Below are 19,976 nucleotides of genomic sequence, written 5' to 3'. Positions count from 1 at the left end.
TCTGTAGAACTGAACAAACAGACTCAACACACAACATCCTGTAAAATGGTTTCATTTACTTGTTTTATTTTCTCCCTCTCCGAGATGACTGATTTAGAAATGAGATTTCTCCCCCTTGAACCCTCCCTTCGTGATTGGTCAGATCAGGGTACTGTTGGGTTCTAGGGAGGGACTGTACACACAGTACTATAAATAAACACACAGCATGCATCTCAATACTCCTTGTCTCCTTTAATTGCTCCATCTGAACTGATTTGAGTGACAGGTGAAATAAGGATACTTTCCAGGTCAGCTTCTTCCATATTGCTGTCACCTGGACTTGTTGCTAAGTGGGCGTGGCCTGGCCTGTGTCAGACCAGTGCAGATGGAGAAGAAGCCACTGCAGAGGATTGAGATGCAGCCCAGAGTCTGATTTTTCTCCTTCAGTGTGAGGTTCCCCTCCTGTCCTCTAGAGCAGCAGTGTCTGACTGACACCTCTCAGCCTTTAGGAACTACCATCTGAGTCAGTATTGCAGATCTGGGGCACGTTCAAGTACAAAAGGAAGAAAATGCTTTTCTGACAGACAATGGAATCAAACATTTAACTATTGGACAGTTTATGGTAGTATATCCGTTGTTTATAAACATTTTGTGCCTCCTGAACGTGACTTAGGTGAATAGGCTCTCTGGCCAATCAGTTGCATGAGTTTAGTACCAGGGAGAGGAAAGCTGCATCTCAATACTCTACAATGTGTTCCTTTCCTCATCTCCTCTCATCCCATTTGAAATCATAGAATAGGTGGAAGCAGCATGGTGGATACCTGCCAGAAATATGCTTTCACATCAGTTTAAATAAAGGAAAGGAGGAGAGGGGGGTGAACTATTAAGATGCAGCCGAGACACTGTAGTCCTCCAGGACCAGAACCCTCTCTCACTCAAACGGGACTGAGCTGGACTACCCACAGATAAGAACCGTAATGAGACTGAACAACCGGAGCAAGGGATCTCACTGGTCAAAAAAAGGGGAAAAAGGGTGCTACATGTTTTTGAACCTAAAGTAAATCGGTTTTTAATTTAGATCAGGATGACAAAGACCAACGCTCACTCAGCACAAGCACTATTATTATTTACAAGCTTCAAAAATAAAAGTTAAAACGCTTTGCTTCTTTTTTTGTCCTAATCCCCCCCCCCCCCACCCCACACCATTTTCTTCTTCTGGTTTCATCCTTTTAATCTAAAATAAAAAAATTGTACACGTAAGAGTTATGAAAATATAGGTTATTCCAACACGGCTGTCCTGGATTTAACCTACTCTCTGGTCTTCCTTATCCTCTCTTCCTCCTCTCTCTCCATTAAGGGTGTTGGGGGTGAGTTGGGGTGTTGCTGTCCCATCCCGCTGGCCTGTCCTGACTCTGGACACTGACTCCGGGGCATGCCATGGGGTCGTGGGTCATAGGTCAGGGTTGTGGTAAAGTCGTTGAGGTCACAGTTCATCACGGTCCCTGAGGAGTGTGTAGCGCGTCTCACTGGGGGCTAACTTCTGGAAGGAACTCTCTGGTGGGTTACTGGCCACCTCACCGATCTCCTCCTGATGAAATAACACATTTATATACACACACCTCCCTCTACTACTGCAATGATACCGTTTTATACACACATAATGACGGTGTACGAGTATGCTTGGTGTTCTGACCTGTCCAGGTGTGCTGTCTGTCGGGTCTGGGCCGTGGTGGAACTCTCTGTGTAACTTCCCAGAGTGGAGGTCCAGAACAAACTGCCTCAGCTTCCCAGGGATCCTACACACATTCATATAATCATTAGGTCTACCAATGACATTACTGAAGTGTGGTTAATGACAGAAGGTCATAAACTGATATCACATCAGAGCTGGTCCCATATCAAAGCTGTCTCTGCATGTTAGAGGTGGCTGCAGACACCACACACACACAGCTAATGAAATAATTTGATCTCGGTGACAGAGGGAGGGAGAACACAAACACAGACATCCAGAGGAGGAGGTAGTGAATGTGATGTAATGTAATTAGTTGAAGCGGGTGTCAGACCTCAGGGCTCTGTCTGTCTGATCACAGAGGTGATAGGGGGAGTGGTGGGGGAGGGGTTTAGATGGGGGGTAAAATAGATTAGATGAAATTACATTCGATTAGTTGACACTAATTGCACGTGCCAAGTCATGTCACATTAGCTCCGGTTTCCAGGGCCGTCAATAGAAGAATTATCTAGAAGGTGTGACATTTCTATTATAATCTGTGGACTGTGTGTGTGTGTGTGTAAAATGGAATGTATTATATTTGACAAATGCAGATTTTCAACATACATATCTAAATAATCTAATGACAACAATAATGAGCCATCTCAAATACTGTCACTCAAGTCAGACACAAATGAACACTAGAAAAGCCTGGCCTCGAGGGACAACCCCTCAAGCCAATGACGAGCCTTTTGGACATCAACATTCTAACAGTCTAATAAATACACTTCATATATGCTATCGCAAAAATAATCACTTGGCTGCGTCTATGAAGGTAACAGGATACAAAAGAAACTGCATAACCAAATAAAACAATAGCATTGTCATTTGTTTATGTAACTGTAGACTATGTAAAAACACCACAATTCAACTGTTAAAATCCATTAACACCATCACAAAGATCATTCATTACTGATTTGTTAACCCATAAGAGTCTTAAGTCCTGCCTAAACTGGGGGGTTCTGCACTGAATAATATTATAAACACAATATCTCAGAAATGTTCCATACCCACAGAAAGCTTATTTCTCTCAAATGTTTTTCACAAATGTGTTTACATCCCTATTAGTGAGCATTTCTTCTTTGCTAAAATAATCCATCCAACTGATAGGTGTGGGATAACAAGCTGCTGATTAAACAGCATGATCATTACACAGGTGTACCTTGTGCCGGGGGGCAATAAAAAGGCCACTGACTGCAGGAAAGTCCACCAGAGCTGTTGCCAGAGAACTGAATGTTAAAATATTTACCATATGCTGCCTCCAATGTCGTTTTAGAGAATTTGGCAGTATGTCCAACCGGCCATACAACCACAGACCACATGTATGGCGTTGTGTGTGCGAGCAGTTTGATGATGTCAACAGCATGCTCCAGTTCCCACCAAAATCCAGCAACTTGGCACAGCCATTAAAGAGGAGTGGGACAACATTCCACAGTCCACAATCAACAGCCTGATCAACTCTATGCGAAGGAGATGTGTCACGTTGCATGAGGCAGATGGTGGTCACACCAGATACGGACTGGTTTTCTGATCAACGCCCCTACTTTTTTTTTTAAGGTATCTGTGACCAACAGATGCAAATCTGTATTCCCAGTCATGTGAAATCCATAGATTAGGGCCTAATTAATTAATTTCCTTATATGAACTGATTTCCTTATATGAACTGTAAATCTTTGAAATTGTTGCATGTTGCTATTTACCAATAGACTATGTACAGCTGCAGCGATCGGTTAGCTGCTCAGATAGCTGATGTTTGAAGTTGGTGAGGGAGATAAAAGTCTCCAACTTCAGCGATTTTTGCAATTCGTTCCAGGCCAGAAAATGTGACCTGTCGCTCTCCATGTAAATGATGTGTCAGATTTCACATACTGCATGTCATCGGAGACGGCGTTCGAAACCAGACCATTCACAGAGCTGAACACAGAAATGTTGGTTGGAACCGGTCGAGAACCACTCAAGGTGCCCTAAATAGTTGGCCAAATGGCTAAGAGGTCAAAAATAAAAATTCAACCAGAGACAGGTGAAAGAAAGTAGAGAGGTTGTACTTACTCAATGTCTCTGAACTCAGGGTACACATACATGTGTCTGAAGGAGTCTATAGCAATGACAGGACAGTCTGCTGGCGTCTTCTGGATGTGTAGCAGTGGGTGACGGAACTTTTCACAGTCCGCATGCAGAAAGTTTATAGATCCTAGGCAGGAGGGGATAGTTATTAATATAATTTATATTATTTATTAAGAAGAGATTAGCATGACTATAATAGTACGGTTATCTAACAAATATAATGCAACTCTGTCCCTGGCTGGGATGAAAACACAACACAAATAAATAGAACATGAGAGTAACAATGGTCCCAGCACTAAACCCTGTGGCACACCCTGTTATTTCCCCAGATGATTGGGCCACAAACAGACTTAAGAAAAACACACTACCTTTCTCGCTGATGAGCTGGCGTGCCACCTCGTGCTGGAACTTCTCCAAGCTCGCTGTGTCCTCCTTCACGTGAAACAGGATGAGGAATGGGATCCCCTCTTCAGTCAGCTCCTGGAACACACACACAGGGAAGAGGAAGAAGAGTGAAGGCATCAGCATGCTTCAGTTCGTTTGGCCGAACCAAACGATGGGCTCGCATACTCCCTTAAAAGACCTTCGCTTGAAAAATGAGAAAAATTAAATAGTACTGTTCGTCCATTTTGAGACACCACTATACACTTCTTCAATAGTCAGAATTAATCTAAGATAACATTAATGACAGCTTTCTTGAGTTTACATTTTTGCAGAGGAGATCTTAGTTGCGCAATTTTGCATGGGTTCGCGCCCATGCTCTGTCGTAACTGGCCGTGACCGGGAGGTCCGTGGGGCGACGCACAATTGGCCTAGCGTGGTCCAGGATAGGGAGGGTTTGGCCGGTAGGCATATCCTTGCCTCATCGCGCACCAGCGACCCCTGTGGCGGGCCGGGCGCAGTGCACTTCATTGAAGAATACCTACTATTGACCAATCTGTGACTAGGGGACGTAGACTTTGGCTACCAACTTCGGATTGCCTCAATTTAAAAAAATGGTGTGCCCAAAACAGCAGATAAAACCCTTGCCAGGGTCCAAAATGAACAAAAACATTACAAAATGTAATGTATGCATAAACTGTTCAGAAACGGCTTCGGCTGGGAAGCATCCGGAAGCCTTAACAGGTCAGTGGGAGATTCAGGTGTGTGTCTATGCCCTGTTGCATTAGGATGGGGCTGCTGTAGGGGAAGAAGCCAGGTCAGACCTGGAAGACGACTCCCAGCTGTGTGTAGACCAGGGCTAGCCCAAAACCTAAATGATTTCATTTAGACTGGATCAAACGGAGAGAAGAAAAAGAGGTAGAGAGAACGCACCTCTCCGTTTTCAAAGGTGATCTCGCGGACCAGAGGGACACATTTGTCCTGCGCCCAAGCGTAGGTGAGGTCAAAGTTGGTTAGTGAGCCCAGGTACACCATGTCAGGAACAGTCTCTCCCATCGGTTTATAGATCACATTATCACCACTGAACCTCTCTGTCTGGGACACGTCACTGGAGGGACAGAGGAAAGATTAAAAGATGACTCAAATGCCAGACCAAAAACATATAAACTATATTATAAATGTTTCGTAGACCCTGAGTGCAGTGGTTGGTCTGGAGAGGCTCGACTCACCCGAAGGCAGCGAGAAACACACAGTCGTCTCGGAGGATGTTGGCCACCTTCTCAAACGTGTGGTAGTTCTCAGAATCCTTCTGGTCAAAGTAACCAATAATGTTACGCCTGTCCCTCTGCAGAGAGAGAGAGTGACATTTTTCCTGGTTCAGTACCAATTCAGAGGAGGACAGAGTCATATACTAATCTTCAGGAGACTTTCTGTTGATAGGTCCTCGGTGTCCCATCAGCTGTGTCATTTGTGTCAGTTGCCCTGTATAGTTGTCTTTTTGTCTTCTATTTGGTTTACATTTTTTACTTTTATGCACGTTGAGATTATTCTGTATAATGAAAAGCGCTGTACAAATGTAATAAATGATTATTATTCAATATTAAGATTAGGAATGGTCCTAGAACAGATCCCTGAGGCACACCTTTTACATTTTAAAACACTGATTTGTGTGTGCCTGATACTCACATCCGCAGTGTTGACCTCCTCCAGACTGTGTATTTCTTTAATGGGATCGACCTTCTGCTGGCGGATGAAGTCAGCGATGGCTGTGACTGACCTCTGACCCCTGTACTCCCTCTTCATCATCATACCATTACGGAACAACTTCAACGTAGGGTACTTACTGATCCTGTACCGCTGAGCTATGTCAGCTAGAAAGACAGAGAGCGAGAGAGGGGTGAATAAAGACACAGTTTAATATAGAATGAGGTAGAGGGGGAGAAAGGCGGACAAAGGAAAGGGGAATGAAGGAAAAGAGGCAGGTCGAGAAAATCAGAAAAGGATGGATAGAAACGGGGATGGATGAAAAAAGGTGAGAGTAAAAGACAGAGGGTGTTTAAAGCTGTCTAAAGACACAGCCGTCAGTCAGCCCCTGATCCCTCAGATGAAAGCTGCCCCCCAGTGAGAGTAAATATTCTCATAGTGCTGTGTGTTTGGCAGGTGTCAGTCTCACTGCAGGGTGTCTCTAAGCCCCAGTCTTCACAGGCAGCAGCAATTTTGTCATTAGTCTTCAAACGGTTTGCAGGTCATCAATAATTCCCTTTAATTAGCTTTATCTCAAAGGATGTGCCTATCAAACGTCTCTCTGTGTGTGTGTGTGTGTGTGTGTGTGTGGGTGGGGGGGAGTAACTGATTACAAAAAAAGTAACTGCAATCCATTACCAGCTAAAATATTGTGATCAAATTACACATTTTTGAAAACTCCTTTACTTTTAAATTCAGAAAGGATGATGACACCTTTCTGTTTTCTCAACGACCACAAATCAAAGACCACTATGATGACACACCAAATGCAATTTGATGGTTTGCAGGAATAGGCTTTTGTAGCATACAGTCCTTCTAACCGTGCGACTGCAACAAAAAAATCAAGGCTTTATTAAATGCAAGACAAAGGAGCTGATCATGGACTACAGGAAACAGAGGGCCGAGCACGCCGCCATCCACATCGACAGGGCTGTAGGGAGCGGGTCGAGAGCTTCAGGTTCCTACACATCAATAAGGTATTAACATGGTCTACACACACCAAGACAGTCGTGGAGAAGGCACAACAACGGCTCTTCCCCCTCAGGAGGCTGAACAGATTCGGCATGGGCCCTCAGATACTCAAAAAGTTATACAGCTGCACCATCGAGAGCATCTTGACTGGCTGCATCACCGCTTGGTATGGCAACTGTTTGGCATCCCACCACATGGCACTACAGAGGGTAGTGTGTACAACCCAGTACACCATTGGGGTCGAGCTCCCTGCCATCCAGGACCTCTATACAAGGCAGTGTCAGAGGAAGGCCCTATAAAAATTCTCAAAGACTCCAGTCACCCAAATCATAGACTGTCCTCTCTGCCACCGCACGGCAAGCGGTACTGATGCACCAAGCCTGGAACCAACAGGACCCTGAACAGCTTTTACCCCCAAGCCGATAGTTAACCAAATAGCTACCCAACCTATCTGCATTGACCCTTTTGCACTAACTCTTTTGACTCACATACACTGCTGCTACTGTTTATTATATATCCTGTTGCTTAGTCACGTTACCCCTACTTATATGTACATATCTACCTCAATTACCTCGTACCCCTGCACATCGACTCAGTATTGGTACCCCATGTATATAGCCCAGTTATCCTGACTCAGTACTGGTACCCCGTGTATATAGCCCAGTTTTCCTGACTCAGTACTGGTACACCGTGTATATAGCCCAGATTTCCTGACTCAGCACTGGTACCCCGTGTATATAGCCCAGTTATCCTGACTCAGTACTGGTACCCCGTGTATATAGCCCAGTTATCCTGACTCAGCACTGGTACCCCGTGTATATAGCCCAGTTATCCTGACTCAGTACTGGTACCCCGTGTATATAGCCCAGTTATCCTGACTCAGTACTGGTACCCCGTGTATATAGCCCAGTTATCCTGACTCAGTACTGGTACCCCGTGTATATAGCCCAGTTATCCTGACTCAGTACTGGTACCACGTGTATATAGCCCAATTATCGTATTTCGTCGCCCTAACGTAGTCTACTGCCCAGCAGCTAGCCAGCTAGCTAACGTCCACCGTTAACGTCCACCGAATAGCAGCACTGTAGAAACTATTACACTCAACTCAACTGAACGACTTGATTAGTGTAGTGTTAGCTAGCTACATAGTTGTCTTTGCTGTCTTCGTATCCAAGATAATTGTGTAGTTTAGAGTGTGTAGTCTTAGAGTGAATTTACCGAGGTTAGCTAGCCAGCTATTTGTCGTCCTTAACGTAGGAGACACTGCTAGCTAGCAGTAGCCAACAGCTAGCCAACGTCTTCGAATATAACTTCCCACTCAACAACCCGGTCGCATTCCGCTTCGCTCCACAGGTAGTATCACATTTTCATTTCATTTCATTACAGCACAACGGTTTGATTTGTTTGATCGTAGCTAGCTACATAGCTAGCTACATAGCCGTCTTTGTATCAAAGATAATTGTGTAGTCTAGAGCGATTTTCTAGGTTAGCTAGCCAGCTATTGTCGTTCTTTTAACGCAACGTAATCAACACTGCTAGCTCGCCAGCTAGCCCCCGAATAGCTGCACTGTAGAAACTATTACACTCAACGGAACGACTTGATTAGTGTAGTGTCAACAACGCAGCCACTGCCAGCTAGCCTACAAAGTCAACAACGCAGCCACTGCCAGCTAGCCTACTTCAGCAGTACTGTATCATTTTAGTCAATAAGATTCTTGCTACGTAAGCTTAACTTTCTGAACATTCGAGACGTGTAGTCCACTTGTCATTCCAATCTCCTTGCATTAGCGTAGCCTCTTCTGTAGCCTGTCAACTATGTGTCTGTCTATCCCTGTTCTCTCCTCTCTGCACAGACCATACAAACGCTCCACACCGCGTGGCCGCGGCCACCCTAATCTGGTGGTCCCAGCGCGCACGACCCACGTGGAGTTCCAGGTCTCCGGTAGCCTCTGGAACTGCCGATCTGCGGCCAACAAGGCAGAGTTCATCTCAGCCTATGCCTCCCTCCAGTCCCTCGACTTCTTGGCACTGACGGAAACATGGATCACCACAGATAACACTGCTACTCCTACTGCTCTCTCCTCGTCCGCCCACGTGTTCTCGCACACCCCGAGAGCTTCTGGTCAGCGGGGTGGTGGCACCGGGATCCTCATCTCTCCCAAGTGGTCATTCTCTCTTTCTCCCCTTACCCATCTGTCTATCGCCTCCTTTGAATTCCATGCTGTCACAGTTACCAGCCCTTTCAAGCTTAACATCCTTATCATTTATCGCCCTCCAGGTTCCCTCGGAGAGTTCATCAATGAGCTTGATGCCTTGATAAGCTCCTTTCCTGAGGACGGCTCACCTCTCACAGTTCTGGGCGACGTTAACCTCCCCACGTCTACCTTTGACTCATTCCTCTCTGCCTCCTTCTTTCCACTCCTCTCCTCTTTTGACCTCACCCTCTCACCTTCCCCCCCTACTCACAAGGCAGGCAATACGCTCGACCTCATCTTTACTAGATGCTGTTCTTCCACAAACCTCATTGCAACTCCCCTCCAAGTCTCCGACCACTACCTTGTATCCTTTTCCCTCTCGCTCTCATCCAACACTTCCCACACTGCCCCTACTCGGATGGTATCGCGCCGTCCCAACCTTCGCTCTCTCTCCCCCGCTACTCTCTCCTCTTCCATCCTATCATCTCTTCCCTCTGCTCAAACCTTCTCCAACCTATCTCCTGATTCTGCCTCCTCAACCCTCCTCTCCTCCCTTTCTGCATCCTTTGACTCTCTATGTCCCCTATCCTCCAGGCCGGCTCGGTCCTCCCCTCCCGCTCCGTGGCTCGACGACTCATTGCGAGCTCACAGAACAGGGCTCCGGGCAGCCGAGCGGAAATGGAGGAAAACTCGCCTCCCTGCGGATCTGGCATCCTTTCACTCCCTCCTCTCTACATTTTCCTCTGTCTCTGCTGCTAAAGCCACTTTCTACCACTCTAAATTCCAAGCATCTGCCTCTAACCCTAGGAAGCTCTTTGCCACCTTCTCCTCCCTCCTGAATCCTCCTCCCCCCCTCCTCCCTCTCTGCAGATGACTTCGTCAACCATTTTGAAAAGAAGGTCGACGACATCCGATCCTCGTTTGCTAAGTCAAACGACACCGCTGGTTCTGCTCACACTGCCCTACCCTGTGCTCTGACCTCTTTCTCCCCTCTCTCTCCAGATGAAATCTTGCGTCTTGTGACGGCCGGCCGCCCAACAACCTGCCCGCTTGACCCTATCCCCTCCTCTCTTCTCCAGACCATTTCCGGTGACCTTCTCCCTTACCTCACCTCGCTCATCAACTCATCCCTGACCGCTGGCCACGTCCCTTCCGTCTTCAAGAGAGCGAGAGTTGCACCCCTTCTGAAAAAACCTACACTCGATCCCTCCGATGTCAACAACTACAGACCAGTATCCCTTCTTTCTTTTCTCTCCAAAACTCTTGAACGTGCCGTCCTTGGCCAGCTCTCCCGCTATCTCTCTCAGAATGACCTTCTTGATCCTAATCAGTCAGGTTTCAAGACTAGTCATTCAACTGAGACTGCTCTTCTCTGTATCACGGAGGCGCTCCGCACTGCTAAAGCTAACTCTCTCCTCTGCTCTCATCCTTCTAGACCTATCGGCTGCCTTCGATACTGTGAACCATCAGATCCTCCTCTCCACCCTCTCCGAGTTGGGCATCTCCGGCGCGGCCCACGCTTGGATTGCGTCCTACCTGACAGGTCGCTCCTACCAGGTGGCGTGGCGAGAATCTGTCTCCTCACCACGCGCTCTCACCACTGGTGTCCCCCAGGGCTCTGTTCTAGGCCCTCTCCTATTCTCGCTATACACCAAGTCACTTGGCTCTGTCATAACCTCACATGGTCTCTCCTATCATTGCTATGCAGACGACACACAATTAATCTTCTCCTTTCCCCTTCTGATGACCAGGTGGCGAATCATCTCTGCATGTCTGGCAGACATATCAGTGTGGATGACGGATCACCACCTCAAGCTGAACCTCGGCAAGACGGAGCTGCTCTTCCTCCCGGGGAAGGACTGCCCGTTCCATGATCTCGCCGTCACGGTTGACAACTCCATTGTGTCCTCCTCCCAGAGCGCTAAGAACCTTGGCGTGATCCTGGACAACACCCTGTCGTTCTCAACTAACATCAAGGCGGTGGCCCGTTCCTGTAGGTTCATGCTCTACAACATCCGCAGAGTACGACCATGCCTCACACAGGAAGCGGCGCAGGTCCTAATCCAGGCACTTGTCATCTCCCGTCTGGATTACTGCAACTCGCTGTTGGCTGGGCTCCCTGCCTGTGCCATTAAACCCCTACAACTCATCCAGAACGCCGCAGCCCGTCTGGTGTTCAACCTTCCCAAGTTCTCTCACGTCACCCCGCTCCTCCGCTCTCTCCACTGGCTTCCAGTTGAAGCTCGCATCCGCTACAAGACCATGGTGCTTGCCTACGGAGCTGTGAGGGGAACGGCACCTCAGTACCTCCAGGCTCTGATCAGGCCCTACACCCAAACAAGGGCACTGCGTTCATCCACCCCTGGCCTGCTCGCCTCCCTACCACTGAGGAAGTACAGTTCCCGCTCAGCCCAGTCAAAACTGTTCGCTGCTCTGGCCCCCCAATGGTGGAACAAACTCCCTCACGACGCCAGGACAGCGGAGTCAATCACCACCTTCCGGAGACACCTGAAACCCTACCTCTTTAAGGAATACCTAGGATAGGATAAGTAATCCTTCTCACCCCCTAAAAGATTTAGATGCACTATTGTAAAGTGGCTGTTCCACTGGATGTCATAAGTTGAATGCACCAATTTGTAAGTCGCTCTGGATAAGAGCGTCTGCTAAATGACTTAAATGTGATGTAAAAAAAAATGTAAATGTTATCCTGACTCAGTACTGGTACCCCGTGTATATAGCCCAGTTATCCTGACTCAGTACTGGTACCCCGTGTATATAGCCCAGTTATCCTGACTCAGTACTGGTACCCCGTGTATATAGCCCAGTTATCCTGACTCAGTACTGGTACCCCGTGTATATAGCCCAGTTATCCTGACTCAGTACTGGTACCCCGTGTATATAGCCCAGTTATCCTGACTCAGTACTGGTACCCCGTGTATATAGCCCAGTTATCCTGACTCAGTACTGGTACCCCATGTATATAGCCCAGTTATCCTGACTCAGTACTGGTACCCCGTGTATATAGTCCAGTTATCCTGACTCATTGTGGATTTATTCCTTGTGTTATTATATATTGTTTTCTATTTTTGTCTCTGCATAGTTGGGAAGGGATCACAAGTAAGCGTTTTACTGTTAGTCTATCAAATCTAATTTTATTTGTCACATACACATGGTGAGCAGATGTTAATGCGAGGGTAGCGAAATGCTTGTGCCTCTAGTGCCAACAGTGCAGTAATATCTAACAAGTAATCTAACAAGTAATCTAACAATTCCACAACAATTACCTGACACACAAATGTAAAGGGATGGAATAAGAATATATACATATAAATATACGGATGAGCGATGACCGAGTGGCAAAGGGAAAGTGCAATAGATGGTATAAAATACAGTATATACATATGAGATGAGTAATGTAAGATATGTAAACATTATTAAAGTGGCATTATTAAAGTGACTAGTGATCCATTTATTAAAGTTGCCAATGATTTCAAGTCTGTATGTAGGCAGCAGCCTCTCTGTGTTAGTGATGGCTGTTTAACAGTCTGATGGCCTTAAGCTAGAAGCTATTTTTCAGTCTCTCGGTCCCAGCTTTGATGCAACTGTACTGACCTCGCCTTCGGGATGGTAGCGGGGTGAACAGGCAGTGGCTCTACACCTGTTGTTTATGAAAAATGTGACAAGTAAAATGTGATTTTGATTTTACTGCTGTTGGCATCCAAAGATTATACATTTAACTTGAATAAACACTTGGAGGTAAGGATGTCGTACCTCCTAGTGTTATTGATATCTACACTGCTGCTCTCTCATTTAGCTATTTGCGCCTCATGGATTGTGGTTGTTGTGGATGGCTGTGGACAAACGACCATGTGTATTTTAACCCAATAATGGTTGAATTGAAGAAGTTAAAGCTGCCTATCAATCAATGTTGCAACCAGTGGACAGCCAGTGAAACATGTGCTCTTGCAGGTGCATCGTGTGGATCACAGTCTGTGGAATAAACGTTTGACGGCTCCTCCATGGTATTGAGCTCCACATGCTGTCAAAAACAAGTTTCATTTAACAAGACCACAAGTGGGGCTTTTATTGCTCTATCTAATTCACGCTGATTAAAACAATTATGTCCATAGGCCTATTGGACACATGCTCAAACTCACACACTTCTGATCAACTTAAAGAGCTGCAAATTATAGAGATATCAGAGTGTCATCAACAAAAGCTCAAGCAATAAGCCTATAGCAAATGATAGAGATATCAGAATGTCACCAACAAAAATGTAAACAATAAGCCTATAGCAAATGATAGAGATATCAGAGTGTCACCAACAAAAATGTAAACAATAAGCCTATAGCAAATGATAGAGATATCAGAGTGTCACCAACAAAAATGTAAACAATAGGCCTATATAGCAAATGCAGCATATGGTATTACTTTTTCCACACACACTTTTCGTAAGTGCTCAAAGCATGTCATTCCATGAGAGTAGAATTTCCTTTTCAACTTGAAGCAATGAGCCCAATCAGTCCTCAATGACAACAAAATCATAAACAGTGTAGGCTAATAAGTCCTTGGTTTTGGGGTCATGCTCAGGTTAAACAACAGAGTAGGCTAATAAGTCCTTAGTTTTGGGGTCATGCTCAGGTTAAACAACAGAGTAGGCTAATAAGTCCTTAGTTTTGGGGTCATGCTCAGGTTAAACAACAGAGTAGGCTAATAAGTCCTTAGTTTTGGGGTCATGCTCAGGTTAAACAACAGAGTAGGCTAATAAGTCCTTAGTTTTGGGGTCATGCTCAGGTTAAACAACAGAGTAGGCTAATAAGTCCTTAGTTTTGGGGTCATGCTCAGGTTAAACAACAGAGTAGGCTAATAAGTCCTTAGTTTTGGGGTCATGCTCAGGTTAAACAACAGAGTAGGCTAATAAGTCCTTAGTTTTGGGGTCATGCTCAGGTTAAACAACAGAGTAGGCTAATACGTCCTTAGTTTTGGGGTCATGCTCAGGTTAAACAACAGAGTAGGCTAAAAAGTCCTTATTTTGGGGTCATGCTCAGGTTAAACAACAGAGTAGGCTAAAAAGTCCTTATTTTGGGGTCATGCTCAGGTTAAACAATTTGGCTTATCTATATTGCTATATCCTATTCTTGAAGATCAAGAGAATTACATGAATTGGAATGACCGGAAATCTGACCGACTTCGGGTTTTAATGTAAAGATACAGCCTAATCGTATGATTATCTGTATTGAAGTAGAAAGCAATGGTTTAGAAGAAGCCATAACCCATAAAGTAAAATGCAACACCCATTTTTTAATCTCCTTCTAACGCCTCTTAAGGGGAAAGTAACGTAAAATGAACTAAAAGTAATCAGATTACTTTACAGAGTTTGGGCAAACCAAAAGTTACGTTACGGATTAAAACCCTGTGTGTGTACGAGCGTGTCACTCACAGTGCTGATCACAGTCGACGCGCGCAAACACCACCTGAGTGACATCAGGAAACTCCTCCCTCGCGATGTTCGATGCCTCCTCAAAGATAGGCTGGAGCATCTGGCTGAATCTACACCTGGGAGGAGAGGGGGGAGAATGTGGGTATAATTTAATTTGCTTATCAAATGAGATTTTATATTGTTACCCTTTGGAGGAACTGTCATAGTGTAATTGCTTTGGCCACATTGCATTACTCTCCAGCCATTATGCCACTAAAGCATGTTGGAATTCTAATTCATCACACACACACACACACACGCACTCACACACGCACACACACACGCACTCACACACGCACACACATATACAAACACGCAGTCACACAACTGATGTGGACACAAAGAAAATGTATGCAAACAGACAATTGAGTAGGAGAGGACAAATGTTCACAGGAGAACTAACACACTTACCAGTCTGCATAGAAATTAACCAACGCCACTCCAGCATTGTCTGTGAGGGGGAAAAACACGTTACACCCACTGTTTTACAACAACGTCAAACACACAGGAATTAAAGTACATTTACACATACTCATAGGCAAGGGAGGTTCGTGGGTGAATCATTAGTGTTATTCATACAGTCAAACAGCCATCAAGCGTTGAGGAAGGAGACAACACAAGATAAGAGCATTACAGGGAGAGATGATAGAGAGAGAGAGGCGAGAGGGAGGAAATGACACAGATGGAGAGAGAAAGAGGGATAGATGAGAACCACAGAGATGTCTCTATACCCTGTCACAGACAATGTCTTACTGAGGATGTCTTCAATGTTTCCTGTGTCGAGACTGGTAATTTCAGCCTGGCCTGGAGTGGAGAGACCAGTAACCTAGAGCCGGAGAAGAAAGGGTTAATGAGGGCGATGATATGGCTAGAATCTGTCCTCACACAGATGTGCCATGAGCCCAGTCCAAAAACAACCAGTCAGTGTTTGCAGTGTTAACGGAAGAAGTTATAAAGCTGATGTCCTATTGTTTCCATTAATTCTCTTGTTGCTGTTTCCCGACCAGGCAAACAGGTGAGAAACCATCTTTCTCTCTCTTTGGCTCCCTCTCTTCTTATTATTTATTTAGAATTCATCCATATGAGTCCTGTTGAGATCCAGACATCTCAGTTCTCTGATGGGCGTTGATGCCACAGGTGATGTGGAACAGAGGACTCTGTTCTCAGGATCAAAGTCAAACTTCCCCATGGACTAGAGCGACCAGGACAGTGTCATACACTGGACACGGAGGCAGAGAAAGAAGTACAAGTGAGACATCACATTGCATAATATTTTCTGGTTCATATACAGTCCATGAACTAAGCAGACGTAACCCAGCTGCTATCGCATTTGTGTCTATGGGATAGCCACCCTTTAAGCAGACTGGAACTTGGACAATTTTTTCCAATGGTAAACGGCCTCAGTAAGACATCTTCATTAATCCACCATCTTTGACGGAGAGTGGTGTTACTGGAGATGCTCTACTACGCCGAGTCTCACATTCCCTGGAAGATAAAACGTATTTCTCTGTATCTCAGCAAGCATTTCCGAGTCCTATGACAGCGCAATCCAAGAGCCAGTCACTAGACTGATAGTTGAGCTTAGGACAAAAGACAGGGCTGTGGCTAGGATATAGACTGGGGCTAAGTTAAGCATGGCCTGGACATTCCCATGTATTAATACTAAGGGAACCCCTCTAAACCAGTGTCTCAGTAGCATCCTGTCAATGAGGACATTCAGATAACTAAGCTTTATCTAACATCAGTCGTTTGACTCATCTAAATCAGCAGGGTGTGTGTGGTGGAAGACACACCCTCTAAAAGGTGTGTATTCTAAGACGAGAGACACAGACACTGTCACAGTGCCCTATGTAGTTATTGGGACAGTGCTTGTAAGTAAGCAATTCACGGTAAGGTCTACACTGGTTGTATTCGGCACATGTCCCTACATTCAGTAATGGTTAGTCATTTTTGTAAGTAGTTGTGGTCAGTACTTGTGTGGTTTTTATCAATAGTTTAGGTAAGTAGTAGGGAGGTTCATTAGTTGTGGTGATTATTTTTTGGGTCGTGGTCAGTAGTTAGTCAGCAGTTGTGGTCAATAGTGATCAGTAGTTTTGATAAGTAGATGTGTGGTTCAGTAGTTTTGGTCAGTCGTTTTGTGGTTTTGGTCAGTATAGCTGGTGCGGTTAGTAGTTGTGATCAGTAGTGGTCAATAGTTTTGGTCAGTAGTTGTGATCTGTAGTTGTGTCGTCAGTAGTTGCGGTCAGCAGTTGTTTGGTTGTGGTCAGTAGTTTTGGTCAGTATCTTTTGTGGTATCAGTTTTGGTCAGAAGTGTTCAGTAGTTTTGTGGTCAGTAGTTGTGTGGTTGTAATCAGTAGTTGTGTGGTCCATAGCTTTGTGGTGAGTAATGGTGTGGTTTTGGTCAGTAGTTGTGTTGTTGTGGGGTTCAGTAGTTGTAGTTTTGGTCAGTAGTTGTTAGTAGTTTTGGTAAGTAGTTATTATCAGTAGTTGTATGATTGTGGCCTGTAGTTGTGGTCAGTTGTTTTGTTGTTGTGGTCAGTGGGTGTAGTCGGTAGTAGTGATCAGTAGTTGTGTGGTTAAGTGCTTGTAGGTAAGAATTTCACGGTAAGGTCTACGGCGGTTGTATTTGGCGTATGTCACTACGTTATATCAGCATCGAACATGTCACCCTCCCTAGGAGAGGGGGTGACCTCGATAATGTATTGTTAAAACGAGAGACTGCCTGGATCTTTAATTTAAAGACCCGTGCTCCTCTCGGTTTCAACGTAGACTTTGATCTGAAGACATTCTTGTGATTTTGCTATTGTAAATGTTTTGTAGGCCTAGGTAGGTAAATTGTATCTATAATGGAATGCTATCCATTCATGTTTTTGGTATGTTATTTTTATATATGAGAATTAACCAATGATATCAGGCCATACCCGGCCATGATTACAGACACCTGTGTGTGTCCTTTGACACTATATAAACTAGTCACCCCACAGTGTTTGTGATTATACCCTGATGAAGACAGTTTGTCTGTCAAAACGTTGAATATTAGGTTATTAAATTATTGCATCTGAGCTCCTAGAGTATGCAGCTCAAATGACATTTTTTAAGTATTTGCCGCATGTGACAAATAACATATTATTTGACCATTGGTCCCCTAAAACGGGGGGACCATGAATAGAAAGTGCTGTAATTTCTCAACGGTTCACCCAATATGAATGAAAATACCCTCAAATATAATACCCTCATATCAAACTTTTGGAGTGTAAAGCCAAAAGAAGAAGAAATGTTTCACTTTCCCAATAATTACAGAGGGCACTGTATATGTATGTACAGTATGCATTTAAGGTGACAGTCCGTGTTAACAGGAGAAGCTGTCTTTACTGTGGTTTGTAATATAACACTTTAGAGAGAAGGATGAGTGGTGGCGGATGTGGTTGTATGTACAAAATGTACACACACTATTTCTGGGGTCAACTAATACAGGACTAGTGGTATTACGTATAGTGAGGTCATCTCACAGCAGCCTGGCTGTGTCACTCGTCTGTGTGTCTGCTGAGCGACAACAGCTTCAGTTTAACAATAGATATTTCAGTAATTAAATGTTGCCACTGTCTCTGGTTTAACTATGTGACGGTGACGAGACAGGCCTATTCCCTAAATAATGTATGAATACAGACATATTTGTAGATACTTTCTAGCTATCTTCCAGTTTCTCGATTAGAAGCCATTATAAAAGCCACGAATCGTGCTGATTAACAAGTATATGACTTAGTTCAAATCCCTTACTGACAGTAAAGAAAGTTTACACTGTAATAGGCCGATATCCTGAGCAGCAGAACAGAGCTTGATCAGTTCCGGGTTGTCAGCCAATAGGAATGAGCCACAACAGAGGAATTCACCAACCGGCTCCATCATTCCGCAACACGATTGTGGCTAAATTCACTAACTTGTGGTACCGTCCCACGACCTGGTTAGCTAGCTACATATGTTAGCAATCAAGACAACTACAACATTAGCTGTTGGCTAGTTAGCTAGGTAAGTTAAACAAACAGCAAATATAGCCAAGTCTGATAGTTAACGTTAGCTCAGACAATACGTGGATTTAAGATTCACCATGCATCTACAATAAGATACTGATTTGGACTTGCACAGTTGTTAGCTAGCTAGTTAACACAACAGAGCAGAGTAAGGCGAGTGGTCACAGAAAAGGAGGGTCATGACTCATGTCTCTACATGGCTAACTAACAGTTAACTAACCTTACCAAGCTTAGCTAGCCAGCTAGCTGATCTCAATTAACCTGGTTTGCCGACTAGCTATTTTAGCCAGCTAACGTTAGCTAGGTACAGTAATGTAAAGACTATATTCATGTTCAATACATCTTTATTTTGTGATTGACAAAAGTAGCTATCACTTTGAAAAACGAATGCCCATAATTATAATGTTAGCTAACTGTTTGTGAAGCCAGACCGACCGCACTTCAAATACGAGGACGTGTAAGTTAGCTGTCGAAGTTCCTTACCAGCAGTATCGTGAAGAAGCCGACATCGAGAGAGGATACTATTGGTGGTAGTTTCATTGTAGAGTTGGTTGAGTTTATGGTGTTGTTCGGTCTTCCCTGTCTCCCGATACAACTCTGCTGCTGAGGCAGGAAACGGATGGGTGACCACGGTAACGTGAGCGATCTTTCCGGGTTTAACGTTGTGGTTTATGGGAGTTGTAGTTTTGTAATTTTCTTTAGCAATGATTCCCAATGAGGCTTAAAACTACAAGTATGGCGTATTTCTTTGGAGGTTAGAAGAATTGGAAATGGGAGTTGTATTTTTCAAAGTATTTTGCGACCCAGATGTTTGTGGTCTGACGGAACACTTTCTGGGACAAAACTTCTAGCTTTAGAAAGTGAGAGAGTCAGGAAGATACTGATCAGAGGAACAAATAACTATTAAAATATATACATTCATTGTCCTAATGTTGACAGTTGCTAAATGCATATTTTTCTCAATTATTACATGATTTCTAACATAGTAAGTAAGGTAAGTTGCATCATCGTTAACGTATAGTTATGCAGGCTACCCTGCTAGCTAACTATCAAACTCAATGCACCGATAGTCATTTCTTATTGACCTGTTAATGACATGCTGATTTTGCCCTGTGCATGTGACCAATAAACTCATCTAATCCAAATCTAATATTTTCGCCTGCATAAAGCCATGGCAGCTACACAGATTCAGGCAGGATATCAACTGTATTGTCTGTTATTGACTCTCCAGCTGTTTCGGTTGTTTTTTTAACCAAATCTTTACCGAGGCTAAAACATGAAGATTTTTTTTTCTTTCTAACAACTGCTAAATTACTGAAATAATACAGTATGTCGTGTTACTTATTACCCAGTTATTACTTAACACT

At 44.5% G+C, this 19,976-nt stretch overlaps 2 protein-coding genes across 2 annotated transcripts in view; one reads left to right on the top strand and one right to left on the bottom strand.

The window, feature by feature from the left end:
- Positions 1 to 36: 36 nt before the first annotated feature.
- Positions 37 to 19,258, bottom strand: LOC118378840 (endoplasmic reticulum resident protein 44-like). The gene is made up of 11 exons (XM_035765832.2): positions 19,093 to 19,258; positions 15,335 to 15,407; positions 14,993 to 15,032; positions 14,543 to 14,658; positions 5,879 to 6,063; positions 5,422 to 5,537; positions 5,126 to 5,300; positions 4,180 to 4,291; positions 3,797 to 3,938; positions 1,673 to 1,775; positions 37 to 1,567 (listed from the first exon to the last, which is right to left on the bottom strand). Exons 1-11 carry the CDS (start codon positions 19,147 to 19,149, stop codon positions 1,463 to 1,465), a joined length of 1,224 nt encoding a protein of 407 aa, XP_035621725.2. The 5' UTR covers positions 19,150 to 19,258; the 3' UTR covers positions 37 to 1,462.
- The window catches only part of LOC118382091 (inversin-like), a 57,976-nt gene continuing 54,985 nt past the window's right edge, over positions 16,986 to 19,976 (top strand). Inside the window, 1 exon segment of the mRNA XM_052495655.1 lies at positions 16,986 to 18,607. The gene's annotated coding sequence lies outside the window, so the exon portion shown is untranslated.

Source organism: Oncorhynchus keta, chromosome 34 (genome assembly GCF_023373465.1).
Source record: "Oncorhynchus keta strain PuntledgeMale-10-30-2019 chromosome 34, Oket_V2, whole genome shotgun sequence".
In the NCBI taxonomy this organism is placed as follows: domain Eukaryota; kingdom Metazoa; phylum Chordata; class Actinopteri; order Salmoniformes; family Salmonidae; genus Oncorhynchus; species Oncorhynchus keta.
This window is presented reverse-complemented; position numbering and strand designations above follow the sequence as displayed.